The 20,775-nt window shown below is 39.6% G+C and overlaps 1 protein-coding gene across 6 annotated transcripts in view; it reads left to right on the top strand.

Annotated features, from left to right (window-relative positions):
* Positions 1–20,775, top strand: part of Nckx30C (solute carrier family 24 member Nckx30C) — a 277,663-nt gene that overhangs the window by 152,974 nt on the left and 103,914 nt on the right. For all 6 annotated transcript variants that reach the window (XM_083130711.1, XM_083130708.1, XM_083130710.1 and 3 more), the window contains one exon: positions 9,662–9,836. In XM_083130711.1, the coding sequence (XP_082986837.1) occupies positions 9,662–9,836 (175 nt within the window). The remainder of the gene's footprint in view (positions 1–9,661; positions 9,837–20,775) is intronic.

Here is a 20,775-nt window from a genome sequence, read left to right as displayed (position 1 = left end):
ATTAACCAACTTCTTTTTTGAGGATATTACCATCGCGTTCCTTTCTTGCCACATTAACTGCCCCTCCTCTATCTCTCACTCTCTCTCTCCGTGTGTGTGTTTGTGTGTGTGCGCATATATATATATATATATATATATATATATATATATATATATCTGTGTATATGTATGTGTGTGCTTTAGACTATATCCATCAATGTGATCGGGTTCCATTTATCTTGGACACGCCACTAAAAGCTGTCAAAAATGTCCTGGTGCAAGCGCTCTCTAGTCTTGCTACTGACAGGACCCAAATCCCCTGGGCAAGAGTCCAAATGGGGACGAAAAATCATCCTCAGACGCAAGCGATTTCCATTCTTCGAACCAATCCTTAAAGCTACTTCCAACAAAATTATGGGACTTTTCCCCTGAAGGTTTACAGGAATCTTTTCATAATTCCACGTACCTAAGACTTCTTATTTGTGTCACTGAGTTCCCTTTTGCAGAGAAAGAGTGTTCATTACAACTATATTGGGTTTCAGAATATGTTGATCCAGTGTGACTGCAAGAGATTACTCCCAGATTTTGGATAAAATAGCAGTAAAACCAAGTTGAGTGGTGTGATGTGAATTTGAAAGATTTCTCAGTACGCCGAGGCCAAGATCGGACTGTTTGCTTCATCTCTTCGTCACTGCTGAATTCTGACCTTCGAGAAATTCTTTAACAAGTGACTCTCGTTGCCCATGACGTTAGCGTTCCATGCGGTAATAGTAGACACTTGTCTCTTACAAGTAAAGTCTTTTATGAACATATGAGTGTGTTCCGTTATTCTGAAAAATCCAAAATTCCGGTTTGAATTGAACAACCCTCGTACATAAACACACACACACTAGATATGGGACGGATTAAATATTGATAGGTTAACAGTGAGTATCAGTTGATAATTATTGCTTATCGATATTATCGTTAAATATTGGAAATTTTACTGACTATATTTTTGAATGTAGATTGTGACGTACAAAATATTGTCATTCTGTTCCTTTTGTTCTCACAATTATGAACGCAGAGTAATTATTCTTCCACTGTTTTTTTTCTTTGTTCTCGCAAATACGTATTTTTTGTTAGATGAATGATGCAATAGGTGATAGAATAAGCACTATGACATATCCATGCCTAACTTCGTATAACCACTCGGCCAAGAAGTATGGCGCACTAATAGACTAAATGCCTTTGGGTTCCCCCGTAACGAAATGATTAGCTGTTTCTTGTCGTTTCGGATTCAATCTCCAGGGTAACTTCAAAATATCGATGTTGACCCGGCGCCATGAGGACAAGTGAGAAACTATTCTTGAAGAACTAGATAACAGAGGCGACACATACGTATACCTACATGTATGTAAAGTAAGGTATTCCTCTGTGCTTTGCACAACGCCATGAAGGCGCATAGGGGTTGTGGAGTTAGGGCCCCACACTTTCTTCATCACGGCCGAATATTGGGGTGAGGTGATCAGCACCACACCCCTGGTCTCCTTTACCCCCCAGAGCATCCTCCAGGTACCCACTTTATACGACGTTGGGAGGTCGCCGGGCCCGCTTGAACAGGTGGAAAAAATACATAATTGTATTTTGAATTTTCTGTTATTTTTGCGTAATCGTGACTTAAGGATGATTAGATGAAATTGATGAAGGTACACTCACATAAGAACAAGCATGCCTAGGTCGGGACTCGAACACGGACGAGATTGAGCCTATCACTTAACGTGCCCGGCCAACAATAAGGCTTATATAAATACATACACATACAGATGTAGGGTAAATAAAATCTCGGAGTATCAGAAAATTTTCATTGACCAGTAGAATCGCATTTATAAAGCCCGAAGCGTTTAGTATGTTCAATGATTTAAGAGGGGGAAAAATCTGGTGCCGCAACCACAGCCTCAACTCATTTTTTATTAATGTAAATCAGAGCAGAACGTTAAAAACGAATGGCTTTTCTCTAGACCAATGACAGCCCTATTGTCGCTCGGCGAGCCAAAATATAACAGAGCGACGTTACGACAAGAGATACGTATGTAAATGAATGTCACTTTGCAATCGATTGAGCCGTTATCTTCTTAGTCAGGCCTGACGTTGGGCGTTATGAACTGGTGGATTAGGGGCCCGTACGGTGTGCAGTCTCCTCTCTCTGCTTATACAGAATTAATGTTGCCGCATAACTCATCACCCTCAGGGATCGAGTAGAAATGGACCGGCTCATCTATTCCGATGGCTGAACACCCATTCGGCCTGTTCAGCGTTCTAAGCTCTCCATTGGAACAACGTGTAGAGGCCATCCATTATGTCATACCTATTCATAAGAGCAATTAATATTAGAAGTTTGTTTTTTGGAAGTTTATTTTTGCACAGATAGGCTAATCGGGACTAGACCTACAGTACGAAGTTGGATTCGAACCAATATATTCCACCACCGAGTATCGAAACCGGAACACTTTGATTACATAAAGCGTACTTAATATAAACTTAGTCTGACTTTACAAGCCTTTTCTATAAGATTAACAAACAACGCTCTAATATGTAAAACAGTTTAAAATCATCAATGCTTCACGTGTAAAGGTTGATGTAACATCCTATACTACAGGTATTTTCTAATGTTACCGCTACGCAGTCGGGGAGAACCCGCAATTCACATAAGAAAATATTTATGTAGGACGTTACATCAACCTTTAAACGTGAAGCATTGATGATTTTAAACTGTTTTATATAATAGCGTTGTTTTTATCATGTGTTCTTTTAGGAAGGGTTTTGTAAAATCAGACTAAGTTCACGTTAGCTAAGCTTTATCCATTGTGGCAGTCCTATGGTTACTCTTAGTATGCTTATTAACAGTATTATTTTATGCTAGAAATTTGCATAATAATTATCTTTGTAAATACAACGTTGGTAATGTTGTATGTTGTTCATTTCCGCTAAGCCTTGTAAAATTATATAATTCGCATGTAGTGATAATTTGATATTATCCATTGTCTAGTGCTTTTACCTATACTTTCTAACTTTCACCTAAATATAGATAAAAACGCTAGACAATACTTATACACTATACTTAGGTGAAAGTAAGTAAATACAGATAAATGAAGACTAAAATTGGTAAACAATGTAAGTGCCACAAAAATTCAAACACCGTTTTCCACGTTAAACTGTGAAATGTGCCATGCTTGATACTGTGGTAAACGTGAAAAGTGGCTAGTAGCCCTCTAAGTAGTTCAAGGGGCGTGTAAAAAGGCACTAGTGTGAATGTTCTTACGGGCTGATGTGCTGAACGACGCGATTTCCCAACACTTTCGCTTTTGGCACTTACAACGTTTACCACTTTTAGTCCTCAAATCACTAGACATTGGATAATAATCAATTAACATTGCATGCTAATAAAGAGTCATTGTCACTAACACTGCGAGAATTAAATGATAATGTTTGGAATTTTGCCGTTGATAATGGTGACAGAAAAGAAGACGCAAGGGTGACTGAAAGCGAGTCAAGAGTGCACGTTACGTAAACCCACAGAAGTAATATCTTTGCTTTCCTGTTTCCTTTTAAGATATTGATAAAGCAATGGAAATTATATATAGGTTGATTACGAAGTGATCATAAACATAAACAAGGTGTCAGAACTAGACCTGGATTTTTTCAGCTTGGTGGCCGAGCGGATTAAGTGTTCGACTCATCCCCGCAGAGACACTCTGCGATGGCGCAGTGGTAGCGTCGTCGGTCCCGGGTTCGATACCCGGTGGAGGCACATAGTGCTTCGGATTCCACTTTAAACTGTAGGTCCAGTCCCAATTGGCCTTACTGTGCATAAAGTGGACTTAAAACACAAACTCAATCAATCATCCCTGCAGAGGATTTCAGGTTTGAGTCCTGGCCTGGGCAAGGATACTTCTTGTACGTGCAATTTCATTCTATCATCTTTCATATACATCGCCGTAATTACCAAGGAGGCAGAATAGTGACGTAAACTATGAAGAATGTAAAAAATAAGAACCTACAGTGGAAACAAAATCATTGTAATTTGACCTTGAGAGTATCGACCGAAGTACACTTTGATTTAAAGAGAAAGGTGGCAGTGTTAACCAGTACGGTATGGAGGATGTTCAAACGCCTCCTGTAAAAGTGAATCTTGAGGCCTCTAATAAAAACGATTTATTAGAAAGCATAGGAGCCATTTCGTTTCCCAATTAAAACACAATTAAAAATCACCATGGCAACAACTAAAGAAACTTGCTCACTATTTACTCATTCCAGTAGGTTGCCGGGTGGGCGTCGATGTTCCTTAACGACCTATTTTTCCCACATCGGAATATTCTTCTGATCGGAGTGCACTTTACTCTCTAATCTTCGCCCGTGGCGCCACCGTCGCTCCTTCATTAATTTTGAAACTCTCGGGTGGCAAGGCGGTCCATTTTCCTGGTAAAGCGTTGATCGATCGAATGGGAAAGAACCAGATAAACTTTTCGCGGAGAAATGCCAAAAAAATCGACGACGAGACAATTTAATGTTTCAGCAAACTTGAGATAAAGGTCAGCGCCATTGCGTTAAAGCTTTGCGGAGAGTTAACGCATGAACGCGTGGGCGCTGCACGTTAAATATGAATTTTCGCAGAAGTGCGATCAACATAATTACAGGGGATCCCGTTCCGTGAGGGGTGGTGGGAGGGGATTTTAAAACAGCATGTTGCTCATTTTCAAAGGCAGCATGCACTTGGTTTTAAGTAATAGATTTCCAGGACCGGGAAATATGTATTAGCTCTCGCGCATTTGCACGTACCTACATTACGTCATGAATTAGTCTCCTCCAATCGAATGAATGGTTGAGTTGATTAAATATAAAGGCGACGCCTTCGAATGTGCTGGTTCTACTTTCTTCGCACACACTTTTCAACTTCCCGACTCCTTGTCATCCATGTTGGAAGATGATGACTGTGTTTTAAGAAATGATTTTAGATTTTTGAGAAGACAGGACCTCTTGCACTGTTTCTAAGGAAGTTAGTCTCTCCTAACCTTTCTAATGTGTTGTGTATGTCCTGTGCAAGTCCCTGTACAACCTTCAACTTTTATTCTTTCTAACGGCCTCTTAATAGAACAAAACACAATTAGAACAATACAGAACAAAAATACATATTTTTCTATAAGAATCAGTCATGAACATTTTATATAGCTTTAAGTGTGAAAAACTACAATGATAGATTTTCGCTTGCATGTATCTGAAATGAGAGGTTCATATTTCATAGACGATATTCTCCATTATCTGGGCGATATTGTTATTTGATATTAGAGATATGTTACGATGCGTGTTGAAAATAATGAAAACACTGTCTTCAATTGTGTTACACCCGCATTAGGATTGGAAAGAGATGCCAAGACCGGGTCGGAATAGAATTAACTGCGGAATACACCACAAAGCATAACAATTAGAGATAAAAAATAACTTACCCGACGGTACAATTAAAACCTTTTTTCCCAATGAAAAATATCTGCGGTTTGGGATTGATTTGGACGTTCATCGAGCGTGGAATTGGTTGCGGAAGGGAGAGACATTACAGCACTAATTAGAGACTAATGGCTCCGTGGAAAAAAAAGTCGCGACGTGTGCACATATCGACCGATGGGGGAGGTAAAATTAGCGGCTGCCACAATATGTTTCTCACAAAAAAGCCCAATTAAAAAGTTCGAACGACGCTATCGGGCGACAAACCACTCTCCGGTAGGCGCGTAACGTGTTAATTGTTTCGTTCCTGTGTTGAGGTGCTGGGGTTCAATTAACCTTGCATGGATTGGCTACTGATAGTTCTCACAGAGGAACACCGCGTGGATCGTTACTCATGGACCATATCTGCAAGTACTTTTTTTAGTTTTTTGAAACTTCACTGCGTTCAAAGGTGTAATGTAATGTGATGATAGTGTGTCACAGGAGGCATAGACGAGTCCATGTGCAGCCCGGATGGTTATAGAATTACTTCTTTAATTTAGTCATAGTCAGTTCTGTGAAAAATAAACTAATTTTTTTGTTATTTAGTTCAGTGCTGTTAAGGGCAAGCCCACTGCACTTTGACCACTGGAGACATTTTATAGCATCATCAAATTGTCTACTTGAATACTATAAAACATGAATAAATTATATATACACACCTCTAAATGTAAACCATTTAAGGATTATAGTATTAAAGTTTCTAATGTTTAAAAACCTTTTCCCTTATTGTCACAAGAGTAACGAGGGACATTCAGATATCAGCATAAACGTCCGCAGGATTTTTTCCATGGAGGGGTAAGAAAGGTGTTTTTCCAATGGAGCAAACTAGGGATATTTCGCCACAACAATAGTGTTTTCCCCTCAAAAACACTCCTTCAGTAACTGACATAAGTTGCTGCGACTAAAATGAAATTAGATGCCTGAAATACAGTGAAGTCTTTTTAATTCGAACTCCAAGAAGACACAAAAAAGTTCGAATTATTCAAAATACGAAATAACAACAATAGTTAGAATTGGAAACTTCGGGCTGTCATTGCGTGTCAGTACGTACGGTATCCCACGTAAATCTTTATTCCGTTGAATATGAATCTGTATAAAATCTGTTTCACAATATGAATTGACAATGATAATGGATTTTAAAAACAGATGCAAGGAGCTTTAAAACAACACCAATATTGTATTTTAAGGACCACCCATTACTAAGAGAAAGTTATTTAGAAAACTGGAAACGGTTTTTTGACAAATCTCAAAATTAAGAATTGCGTTTAAAACAAATTGGTTAGCATAAATTAACGCAGAATTGAATAAGCTAAATTTCGATTTAACTCGTTTTTATGTAGGTCTACTGCTTAATTTTTAATTGGAGTCCAAACTCGAGTATATCTATAATTTTTTAATCCAGCAGTAGGTTGACATTAATTTTACAGGGGCGTCCCTCCCCCCACTTGCCCCCTTCCCGACACCCATGCCAATCAGCATTGCTCTACGTATAGCACTGTAGTCATGATACAAGATACAAATTGCATTACACTAGGTTAATAAAGAAAACATTCTTTTAAATACATCAGTAACAGATGTATACCAATACAAACACAATAAAACACAAGCTCAGTGTGACTGTGAAAGCTTTTGCACAAAATATTACATGAAGCAAATTATTTTAGTATACAGCTACCTAATGTATTTTGTAATTAGTGATATATTGAAGCAGAGTTTGTGAAGAAAACTATTTTGCTAGTTCTTTCACAGCGAAGTTTGAATTGTCCCTTTTATTGTATTTATATTTTTATTATTTGGCAACGCGTTTCAGACACTTGACTACAATGAGGATGAGTGATTATATGATGAAATTGATAATGGGATAAAATAATGACATGCCCACGATGGGATTTGAATCCGGGAACTTCGGTGTCAAGATCGAAAATCGACCACTTTCCTTGTATTGTGAAGCTACTTCATGCAGAAGCCTAATATTAACATTTAATTTTGAATACTCTTTCCATGTTTTGTATACTTTGGACGCGATACAATATAAGTGTAGTGCAGTGAATATATAAAATAAGATAAAGGCATCAGGCTGAGATAACATGAGACGTGCTCAGCCGAGAAGATATGTGAGAATATTTTCCCAAGTAAAATTCCGCCCTTGAGATTTGTCTAAGTCATGTCTTAATGGAAGCTTCTTCGGATAGAAAGAAATGTGTCTGATAGGCCACAACCATGGATTCACACAACATGGAAACGTTTGTTTGTTTGAGATTCTGTTTGGAGACCACTTTATGCACACAGAGGCTAATCGGGACTGAATCTAAAGTTTAGAAACATGCAATGCGCATCTAATAAGACATTTAAAAGCTTTTCAAAGAGACCTAACAATTGGTATGTCATGTCAGTTCTTCCTTCAAACGTATTCTTTCTGAAACTTTTGAAATATTGCCATCACTCTTTCCTTTACAAAATATTTTAAAAAGTAAATATATACGATTGTTGCAACTTTAATTTTCTGACATCTAAAAATTCCTTTCCAAAATTCTTATCTTCTTAGATTTGATACGTGTCCATAAAGTCGGAAAATGATAAATAAGTTATAAAACTTGAGTCTCTGTCGCTGATTCAATCCAACTGCTAATAGGAAATTGCCCCATACGTTTCGCGCTTCCTTTGCGGAAGGTGACGGGATAGGAACGCAGATAAGAGAGGACGGTCACCCGGAAAATTAATTCTTACGCAATACAAAGAATGGAAAGTTTATAGGCAACACGTGTTATCTCGATCATATAAAGCACTCAGCAATCGCAAATCAATATCTGGCTGAAGAAAGCCTCGGTGCTATGCAACCCGCACATTCGTACCGTCTGGTTGGTTGCCTAGCTCCCAGGTAAGAAACCGGCTGCTGCAGATTCGTGTTTTATTTCTCGCGTCGTTGTGTATTTACTGCGCCGCCAGAAAAGTTAATAAAGCTGTCACCTTGGAATCAAAGGCACTCGAGTTCGAATCCCGGGAATGCATATTGCACAGCCATCAACTTTAAACTGCAGATGCAGTCGTGGTAGGGTATCTGGACTTGTAAACAAATATCGTGTATATTTAAAGTTTCAGCTACAGTACTGTACGAGCATTTTACACTGTAACAAACATAATGCGACATTTGAAGGTAGGCTCTTCTAACAATCCAGAGGCTAATAGAAGAGAGATAGAAGGGATAGCCTTGTAGTAGCATAGTCTTTAAGTTTGGGATGCCCGTATAGGCAACGCAAAAGGATCCAGTTCTGATTTTGTCCAGGAATATCATGTCTGCTGTGGTGACTGATTATTCAAAATGGACATAATGTCGCCGAGGACGGAATCAATCCTGGAAATATAATTTTAGATGCTATGGTCCAGATAGGTTTTGATTGGTCCATTTTACTTAGTATGAGAATGGGTGATGATACGATGAAACTGATAAAGGTATACTCACAAAGAACACATATGCTCATCCCGGGACTCGAACACTTGACCCCTTGGTAACCATTCCGCCAAGGAGGCCGGCCGTGGATAGGAGAACATAGGGGAGATAAAAAATTGAAAATATATCTAATAGTTACGTTTCCAAGAAAATTACCAAACGCGCGACAAAGATATTATGTAATGAAATGTTTCAAGATGTGTGTTATGTTTATTTGAAAGTGAAGTATGTAGGCATGGGCTGAATCCACCATTATTTCAAATTACATACATCGTTTTTGTCTGGTTACTTGTTGATTTTGTAATGTATGTGTTATGGAGTTAAGATATAAAAATAAAAGAACTAAAGTGTTTAGTTTGATATTATACAAATTGTGTGAGGAAGCACAAGATTAAAAGGAAATACATGTTTGAAATAATGGCCGATTTAGCCCATGGCTGCATACGTACTTAACTTGTGCATTTGTGTTTTTAACTTATCCAGATATTTTGATAATAGTGTTGATATTTTTGAAATTTGTGTGAATATTGTTTTAGTGCCATTATGCTTATGCTTGAGCGTGGCTGTAAATTATGCATATTTTCGAGCCCTAACTTTCAAGGTTTTTGTATATATGATTTGTATAACCCAATTCAGCCACTGACTGCACACGACCCACTTACGGGTGTATGCTTTATGATACTGATCTGTTGTTTGTTCCTTTATCATCCGCAGCACGCCAACGCTACCACCTCCAGTCAGACGAGCGTCGGGGGCGGTTCAGGGTCCGTGGGGACGGCAGCAGGAGTCATCCCTCGCCCGGTCCAGGCCCCGATCCTTCACTCCGGCACGAAGTTCCGGCACGGCTTGCTCCAGCTGATGATCCACACCATCGACCCGCTGCATGATGGTAAGTGGAATCGATACTCGCTCCCTCCCCACCCTTCCACACACGCAGGTCACCCATTAACCCTAGCTTATCCGTGCCGTACGAGAAACTTACTTTCTCAAGGGGGAAAGGGGGCTTAGGTCCACACTTTTTTTAATCACTAAAATTTATGAAGCTATTTTATTACTGAATCACTTCTTCCTTTGTTGTTTTCATAGGTGCAGTTATGGTAATTACAAAAATTACGACCATTAATAAAAATAATCAATATTATTCAGTGTTAAAGACATATTTTATTATTCACTAAACCTAAATAATATTACTTTTACATATATAGATGCAGATTATAATAATTACAAAAATTGTCATCATTATCAACCAATTGTACAGTCGAACACATGTAATTCGCCACCAGCGACAATCGCCACCAGCTTAAAATTTGTGACAATCGCCACCAGTCCATTAGCTGCGCGTGACCCACTGTCCCCTCCCCTGAGGCAATGTCCGCACAACCTTCCTCTACGCCCGCTAGAGTTGCAGTAAGCAATTTTCGCAAATTTATGCATTCATGCAGCCTTTGGAAGCTCAAGGAACGAAACAAATATATATCCAGTTATATTTGCTCTCTTGCCAAACAAAAGGAAAGAAACATTGCTATAGTCGACTTTTCTTCCGCCTTGTTATTGAGGCCATACCAGAGTGGAATCCAGCGACGGTTACAGTCGATTTTGAATCGGCAGCAAATTTCTGCCCTTAAAGTTGTATTTCCCGCAGAAGAGATAAAAGGTTGCTACTTCCACATGAGAAAGTGCATCTGGAGAAAAGTTCAAGATTTGGGACTTGGTTGTGAGAATATGAAGAACGAAGAAGTGAGGATGATCATCCGCATGTGTGCTACTTTGGCGTTTCTTCGGCCTGAGGATGTTCCCGACGGCTGGCTGGAAATACATTCCAGAGTGCCTGACAATGAAAAACGTTCTGGATTTTTGGACTATTTCGTGGAGAGATGGATGGAAAACGAAGAAGTTCCATTCGAACTTTGGAGTTGTTACAACAGGCGTCATCGAACCACCAACTCTGTCGAGGGATGGCATAATAAAATTAATACCGAACCTGGAAGACCGAATCCTCGAGTCAAGGACCTCATCAACTGTTTAAAGAAAGAAGCAGAGAGCACAGCCTGTGCGCTAATAAGGCCCCTGCTCAACATGGAAGGTAAACAAAGGAAGATTGCTTACATGACTCTAGATGACAGACTGGAAAGAACGGTTAAAAAATATGAAGAAAGTGGTGATATTGTCACTTGTTTGAAAACAATTTCTCATCTCCAAAAAAATGTAAGAGTTACTATACAGACCAGGCTCAGGGGAGGGGACAGTGGGTCACGCCCAGCTAATGGACTGGTGGCGATTGTCCCTGGTAGCGATTGTCACTAGTAGCGATTGACAGGACACCGTACAGTCACCGGCAATAAAAATGGGACACCTAGATCGTAAAATCTTGCTTCCTTGCCATGCGTTATGTGTGTCGCCTTACAGGCAAGCGAGTATTTCAGGATCTAGGTGCCCCATTTTTTTTGCCGGTGACTATACACTGTGATAGGCCCACCAAGTGAATTTTGCTTCCCATGTAGTACCTTTCCTTTATGTTTTATGAACATAAGTAATACAGAAACATTGGGGACACCCTAGAGAACAATGTAATTTATTTTCAATTTTTTACAAAAATATTTACAGTTAAAATATCAAGAAAAACATTGGTGGTGGGGCCGGCAGCCCCGCTCCCCTCCTTCGGGTAAGCTAGGGTTAACACATTTGCAGAATGGCTAACCCTTCGAAAGATGTTTTGATGAAAAAACAACGATTAAACTAAATCAATCCACTTGCACTCCGGTCTGGCAGTTCAGTCTCTTTTCGTCCTTGTGAATGGGTTTTGCCAATCATGGAGCCTAAGTAGGATGAACATTAATTATACACCCATTATCACCTCTGCAGGCATATCCAAAACCCGTGGTGTCTACGTACATAAGTTTTCCTGGTACTCGCTCTGCATGTGACCTAAAATATTAGTTGAGCTTACATTGTTGCTGTATTATTATGCAAATTGCCAGGCACGCATGCGGAATATGTGTCCCCAAGTGCTCATCAAATACGCAGATTTGCACATTCGCATACAGCGTTCAAACAAACATGCTTCGTAATTTGGACTGAGTGCGTGTGCGGACTATTTCACAAAGGTGCAAACAAAACTTGCGTATCTTTTTCCTCTTATTTTTTCATCTTGAATGTTATCAAGCAGTTTGTCAAAACCTGTGGATTTTTGTTATATTTTACGTTTTTTCTTCCACTCTTGTCTAATCGCGACGATGAGAATGAGTGATGATATCGATAAAGAGATAATTGCCAAAAAACATCAATGCACAGGCCGGGATTTGAACCCCGGAACCTCACTCGTCTTCGACCATTTGACATGCTAGGTCATAAAGATTTTGAGCAACGAAATTGACGAAAGCTGTCACTTAAAGTTTTATGTTGTGCATATATTTTCAAAACCGTGGTGATATTTTTGAATTTTGAATAACTTCAAAAGGACTTTAGAATCGAATTTTGTTTTAGGGTTGACACACCTCCCTTGACGGCTACAGCAAAATCGATGGATAGATAGGGTAAAGCTACGGGTCACCTCAATATAAATGTTCCCGTAAGGGCAGAGGAATTTATTTTGTTCATTTTGTTTGAATATTTATTGCGTGAGCAATAAACTACGGTATGGTACGATACGATACGACACATGGTTCATAAAACAAATTTATTAGTATATGATTAATGATTATGGAAAATCAGAAGTGTGTACGTTAAAGTTGTTTTTTTTTTACTATTTGTATCATTGAATTTCTTACGTAAGATTTAAAAAAAATATTTTAGCTCTTGTTTCGTTTATGGTTTTTAAATACATGAAAATCGCTTACTACCAACAAATACGACTTTGCTGCGTAAATCCAACTTCCTTGTTACGTTTTATTCAGTCATATTGGTTATTGAGCAGGATATCTGACACAGAAACGGAGAGACACGTTTCTTAGTTTCGTGCGTCTTGACCAGAATTCGGCACACCCTTCATTGTTTTCTTCCATGACGTTTCAGCGGGTAACTGGTACGCTTAACTATCGCATGATGTCCCTTTTAAAAATCCAGTTTCTTTTTGTTCCATTTATTTTTACATGCTCTCTTTATGCTACGTGGCAGGTCGAACCTTTTATCTCTTTTCAGATGTTTCCTACTCTTGTTTTGTTGGTAGTGTTGGTTAAACAGATTAAAAGTATGACTGATTTGAGCATAGCTGTATGTAAATCTTACATATAGACAACTAATAAATGATAAAATTTCAAAATTCTATTGGTCTACTGCTTCTTATATTGCTATGGAATCGATAAATGAATAGGAGATTATTATTAATAATAAATAATAAAATAAAGTACGTTCGCTGTTAACATATGTCGAAGATATGTTGAAGCAGTTTCGAAACATTTACAATCTCGGACTTAGATTTCGGTCATTTAATGTTACGTGGTCCTTATTTCTGAACAACTACGATTACCTCCATTACTTTATGGAAAATAAGATTTCTATAATGTGGCACAGAGGAAATTTTCCTTCCTGCTACTTTTGCGTACCACGTCTTCTCTCAGAAATAGAGTCCGAACTAGGCTTATGAGATGAGCAATAGATAGATTTCTAGTTTTGATGCAAGTAGCCCTTGATTCAAAAGCATCACGCGTCTGGGGGTGTGTTTCTTAATCAATCGTAAGCGTCAACAGCAAGGAACATGTTCTGGCTCGTTTTGCTGCCTTACGACGATTCACCAAGAAAGGCGCGGTGGCCCCTGATTTCCACGAGAGACTGTTGGAAAAGGCGAGATGTCGAGGGGAAACACACAATTGGAAATTGGATCTGTAGTTAACGAGCAACGAGATACATCCCGAGTACCACAAAACGAGCTGCTATGTGTTTTTTTCCCTATCAGAGTCCAACCTATAATCCAATAAATGCTACCTTTGCCCTTTAAATGAAAGCATACTTTATTTGGGTGTTCCAGAGTCGCGCAACCCAAACTTCGATCGCTTGTAATATGCAAGCCTCATCCATTGAGATGTATTTCAATATTTAACATTATCAGTTTAGTCCATGAGGGAAATTCTATTAATCTATCAGTGAAGGAAGTCAGTGTTAATTTATTTCCAGAATGTCACTATTAGACGTCTGATGATTGGTGCCATGTTAATCTGTCATTTGCGCTCACTGGCGTACAGAGGGAGAGGGGGAGCTGATGCGACTATAGCTTATCCAGAAATTTTGAGAAAAATCAAAATTTTATAATAAAAACCAGTAAAGAAAATTTGCTGATGGCTTCCAAATATCTCAAGGATTCCGTACTGCATTCAATATTTATTAGAAAATATTGGGGCAGTGTCTTGTTTTCATTGACACGTGTACGTAACGTACGAAAAAAACGTCGAGAGCGTTGTAGATCTTGTGCTAGAAATTACGAAACATCCCCCGAAAAAAAATTCAGTTACGCTTCCATCGTTTGCAACATCTCACCCTATTTCCCAATCTCCCCTCCTGCATCGGCCGCCGACCCCTCTCGTGCGTGCCCCAAGGAATAAACTGGGTCAAGTCCCATCGAGCCAGCGGGGATGGTTATTTGGCGTTTTCCGAATTTTGGCTGAAATGTGGCGGAATATATCGAGCGACTTGGACAAATGTGCATACGCTGCTTAGCTTCCAAACGGACAACTTGTGATATATGTTAACGTTTATTGTACATTCGGGAATTTCTTTGGAACATTACGCCGCCTTGATGGCTGAACAAGTCGAGGGATCTACTGAAGACCGAGGGTTTCAAGTTCGAGTCCTGGCCTTCAATTTCATGAAATAATCGTTTCAGCATCATCGTCGCCGTTAACCAAAAGTGGCAGAAAAGCGACGTGAAATAAGACAATACAAATGCGTTGCCATATGATTGGTTACGTGAGGATGGCTTCCTCGTTAGCAGAGAGGATACAGTTGTTGCCTTGTTATTCTCAGGTTCACATCACGTGGAAACACCAATTTCGTAGTCAACCTCTATGGCGGAGTTGTTATCACATCGCGCTGCATCGCCAGGAGTTCCGGGTTCGAATCCATGCCTGGTCATGGGTGCTCTTTGTAAATACTCCTCCATCATGTGCATATCATCACTCGTCCTTCTCTTCGCGATTAGCCTAAAGTGGTAGAAAAGCGAAATAACATAAACCAAATGAATCAACCAATTTTCGTAGCTTGCTTGAAACTGTATTTCCTTGATAAATAATGAATGTAGGAGAAATTTCAACGTTCTTTTCCATACTTACTTACTTCTACATGCAATGAGTATCATTGTGTATGTTGTATCATTACATTTTGCAAGGATCAAAATGCAGTCAACACTTTTGTCGTCTTTATTTATACCGCATTTATCCCAGATCTTTCAGGTTCTATTTCCACTGAGTGTAGAATTCAGAGTTTCGAATTCCTATAGATCCAGTCCTGATTAATCTCTACCTACCATTAGACATACTTCAATATATTCTCCCTTTCATCTGTAAATTCCGATTATTTTTGTATCACTGGCAACCCTTTCATTGCCCAAGAGAAGTAAAAAGTTATCGTTAATGCAAAACTAGCCATGTTTTACCGCATTGGCACGTGAATAAAATAAACAAGAGTCGAAATGGTACAGAGGAAGAAATCCTACATTCAGGAAGCTTTCGCAACTCTGTACTTTCAATGGCAGCTCCAACGCAGCTGGTTTCGTCATTTCACTTCGCCTGTCAAACTCTCAAATCTCCTCCCTCTCCCTCGCTCTCTCACTCTCTCTGGGATTATGATCCATCTTGTGTTAGATTTCGCTAGAGGGGACAGATCGAATGAGCGCCTGATTCCTGTGGGAATGCCTCCATCAGCTGGATTTCGCTGGAGACAAAGGATGGGGATTTGGGCGCAAAATCAATTTTGCACTACCAGAGCGTGAAATCAAGGCGGTTAAAGTTTACTGACAATGTTCCTCCGCAACATTCAAGGCAATTAGTACTAATGTATTACTTGAATCTATTGTTGAAAAGGCTTCAGCCAAAGTAAAGCTAATTTGTACAGCCACGAACATTTCTGGGATGCAATGATCCCATTGAAAATCGACGGGGTTGTTACAACTCAGATGTGTCCGTGACTGTATACAGATGTGATAACCGTTCCTCAACTTTATTTTAGTTAATTTACGATGCTTTTCTCTCTTATGTTAATCGCGAATATGAAGCTGAAGATTGGGTTGGTGTTTAAAGTATGCACAGTAAGACTATTCGTGACTGGACCTACAGTTTAAAGTGGGATCCTAACCACTATGTGCCTCCACCGGGTATCGAACCCGGAACCCCTTGAGAAGAGGCAACGGAGCTACCATTGCGCCATCGGGAAGGCCGATGCTGAACTATGAATAGATTATGAAAAACGAAGTATGCTGACCAAGGCAGTAATTTATTTTATTAAAAACATAAACTAAACGTAACGTTTCAACCTTCTAGCAAGGTCTCATCAGACTCTGTATCAAGTACTTTTGTACTTTTGAGTCTGATGAAGACCTTGCTAGAAGGTTGAAACGTTACGTTTAGTTTATGTTTTTAATAAAATAAATTACTGCCTTGGTCAGCATACTTAGTTTTTCATAATCATGGAAACAAGTCTTAATGGTGTTATGAATAGATGTAGCACAAGAAATAAGAAACACACCTGCCCAGAAGATTAACAAGGGTGCTGATAATAGAATATTTACAAAAACAGCACTAACAGAAAAACATTCCTGTTCATAGTTACATTTTTAAGTGTAATTCTCAATACTAAGAAAACTTTTAAACCGTGTCTGAGGTACTGCAACACGAGCAGCTGATGCAAAGTCTAGAATAATTTAGCGATTACGGTTAAAGCTGCATTACAAAGAAGCGAAATGTGGAAACGAATTTTAAAAAATAGATTTAGGTCACGGACATTCTCTCAAGCGTCTCAGTTAAGTCGTAAAATGCAGTTAAATTTTCACTACTACGCCGTTCATCCATTCTGGTGGAAGTACTTTTCCACCGTGTGGCTTTGTAGTGAAAACTGGGTACCGTCGTGTTCTCTGCTTTTAGCTGAAACCCGGCCTCGCCATGGGGCATGGCAGGAAGGGGAGACCGACTGTATGAGGAAGAACCGGGGGACGGTGGGACCTTTATTGATTTTGGCGTACCGCCCTGTGCCTGTTTGCAAACATCTTTGCGCCACTAACAAAAGCTTCCAGATACAGGTCTTGGATTCTTCAATCAATTTGCATGCGATGCATAAAGAGCAACTAGTGAAAGATGGTTTATCGCGAATCGCAAGTCATATTATACTGGCAGGCGACCAGTTGGAAGTTTCCAACGCTCTTGTAGGTGGGATTGAGGATTTTTGAGGTGAAGGAAAAGTTTTGATTTGATGCTCGTTCGAAATTATAGTTGTTTCCGTGAAGCACGGTCAGGAAACTTGCTGATCCTTGAACGGAATGAGAGTGAGTCTCCGGTGTTTGTTCATAGTCATTCATCTTTGTTGATCAAAGAAGGTAGAAATTTCATGTTCACCAATCAGAGTTGGTCACTTCCGTCTGACTATGCGGGAATCGTTTAGCAGTGTTTCCACTGACCTAGAAAACCTAGGAAAAGTCTGGGAAATCAACCTATGAGTTCAAAAGTCAGCCAATTTTGAAACCACATCCGAACACGTAAAAAGTTGAAGAAAATTGTTGTTGTATTTGCCACGGCTTAGGAGTGAATATAAATTGTACGCTTTCTTGAACTAGATCTTGATGTCCATCAATTTTTACTGCACTCCAACAATCTTAAAAAAAGACCATGACTGTTTTACAGTATTAGTGATCATTATATAGTTACCTGAATTAATATGATTTTAGTAATCAGTTTTAAAATATATACATTTATGGTGAACGCAACGTAACTTATAATCATTATGCTTATCCACAATAAACTATACAAATTTAAATATAAAACAGTTGGGTCCACTTTTTGTACATTCTTAAAGATTAACTTTAGAATATTGTAAATTTAACGGTAACTTCTAACAGTGTACAGATTCGGGTTGTGCTGGCCTTCATGGCAGAGGGGCTAGTGTAACACTCCTGAAAGGCATAAGTTCTTATCTCATTTCGTCTCTTCATCATCCATCCTTATCGCAAGAGGTAGAGAAGCGACGTAAAATAACCAAAATAGAAAAGGTTCAGACTGTGTTTCGTTTTAATACGTAAAAGAGGATCATATCAGCAACCACTGCTTCGCCAGTGTATACTCTGTCCCGGGAATCCCTGGAGCAAGAGAGCAAAAACTAGTCCGCCCATTCGTTTTCTCCCCTTCTCTGTCGTTATGCGCGGGCTTGCTCCACAGAATGGTAACAATTTCAAGATCTCGGCTAGGTAGGCGTTTTCTCAATTGCCTTGTGGACAGTAATGGTGCAGGGCAGACTTAGTTAATGCGTTACGCAATGCACTTTCGACGACATCGGCGACGAACTGGAATCATCCAATTTTCTCTCGCGTCGGGAAGCGTTTCAGCTGTGCACACCGCGACGCAGGAGCCCACTCGGAGGCCACTTCATTGAATCGGTGCAGTTTAATCGACCTGTTCTGCTGCCGCCGCGAATAACGTTAGCTCCTCCTACAAGTAAATTTGCGGTCGCGCTTTTTTGGAACGATGCCACTGCTCGAAATCTCAAAGCGAATTCTCTCTCTGGCTGCGACCTGGAGTGAGCCGTTGCACCGACCGAATTGCAATCCACGCACGCCGAGCGACTATTCGAGCGTGGTGAATCGCTGCTTTGGGAAGAGTTCCGATTTCATTCCATGTTCTTTTCGGTTCATGAAGCTTCCCCCTGTTTTTGCATTGAACAGCCGCCTTCATAACGTACATGATAATACCGGCCTATATCAATATCCCCAACAAGAGACAATTGAGGGTTTCAGAACACACGTGACGTAACTCCATTCAAAACAGTTTTGAGAGAAAGGCACATTTAAATAACTTAGCTGTTGGAGCACATTAGTGCCTCTATGAGCAAGTATTTGAAAGGTAGGAGATACTTATTTCTAGCACTGAAAATTGATACTTCAAAGTTCTAAGATATGCATGTAACTCAATTTCCACGAAAAGTGGAGTTACGCAACTTATGCTCTGATCCCCTCAATTCATATGATCAAAACTCGAATATGCATCTGTTATATGGAATTCAGATACAGCAAAGTACACTGAAGCAATGGAAAAAGTACGAGATTACTTAGATTTTTTTTTTTTACCAAAGCCAGTCAACGAAAACTAAACGCAAGAACGTTCTTTTGTCTGAAGAAGACCAGAACGGAAAGTTAAAAAGGAAGTTTCCATTATGGAGAATGTGCTCGAGTTACAATAGGTTCCTAATCAAGAATAAGACCCTTGACATCTTTTCCATGAACCTAAGGGAACTCGATAAAGACACTATTAACACACTTGAAACGCCTAAGATGTTAATGAGATGGTATGCTATCTGTTACGCAATTTGCCGGCACCTGTTGCATGACTGGGCCGGCAAGCGGCCGACGCTCTTGCGGTGTCATGCTGCAATAACCTCCCTGTATTAGTTGCAAGCACAAACACATTACAGAAAAATATATGTAACTGTATAATTAGGTATATACCCTGTTCAATAAATAAATAAATGAAAGTTTCTCGCCTCCATCCAAAATTTATTGGAACAGAACGACAGGTAAAGTTGTCTTGTCATGAAGGCATAGCGGTGCGTTGGGGGGGGGGGGATGGGATAAGGCCCCAAACGTTTGCAGTCTCGGCCATTTGTGGAGGTGATGTGAACACCAATCCTCTCCGGTCGCCTTTACCCTGCTCCAGTGTTGCCTCCAGATATTCATTTATTAGAGGCTGGATAAACTCCAAAGCAGCTCCATGCGGTGGCATTGCTGGAAAAATTCCTACCCGATATCACCCATGCATGGAAACAGAAATAACATTGAGGTGTAAGGGACGACCCAGTAAGGCACCCAAGTTAACCTCACTTCCACGTAGTACAGCCCGGTAACTGCTTCTTGCAGGCCAACGAGGACTCAAGGGCAGGATAATTCTTTGTGGGGGTCATATTGTCATGTGTTCATCTTTCTGTGTGAGGCCCCTTTATAGCCTCAGCTTTTCATAGGTAACGAGATTTTACTCCTCAGAGAAAGTATAGTTTTAGTTCTTGTTATGTAATGAATAAATTCGTTTTGAAAACTGAGTGAGGAAGTCCTTAATAAGACTTCTTTTAAATTCTTGTTAGGTGTTAGGGGAATGTCCTCAATTTTGTTTTAGTTAAGGGTTTTTTCCCAGTCCTGCATGGGCGTAACTTGGGACCTAATTTTGAGGGGAAACAATCAAACTGGTCCTAATTTTGAGGGGGCAGAATTAAACTTGGGCCTAATTTTGAGGGGGAAGAATCAAACTGGATATAATTTTGAATGGGTCGAATTAAACATGGGGCTAACTTTGAATGGGTAGAATTAAACTTGAGTCTAATTTTGAGTGAGTAGAATTAAACTTGAGTCTAATTTTGAGTGGGTAGAATAAACTTGGGCCTAATTTTGAGTGAGTAGAATTAAACTTGGGCCTAATTTTGAGTGAGTAGAATTAAACTTGAGTCTAATTTTGAGTGGGTAGAATAAACTTGGGCCTAATTTTGAGTGAGTAGAATTAAACTTGAGTCTAATTTTGAGTGAGTAGAATTAAACTTGAGTCTAATTTTGAGTGGGTAGAATAAACTTGGGCCTAATTTTGAGTGAGTAGAATTAAACTTGAGTCTAATTTTGAGTGGGTAGAATAAACTTGGGCCTAATTTTGAGTGAGTAG

The sequence above is a fragment of the Lepisma saccharinum genome, chromosome 11 (assembly GCF_977018435.1).
Source record: "Lepisma saccharinum chromosome 11, izLepSacc3.1, whole genome shotgun sequence".
NCBI lineage: Eukaryota > Metazoa > Arthropoda > Insecta > Zygentoma > Lepismatidae > Lepisma > Lepisma saccharinum.
The sequence above is the reverse complement of the archived record's forward strand: the minus strand, read 5'-3'. Positions and strand labels throughout refer to the sequence as shown.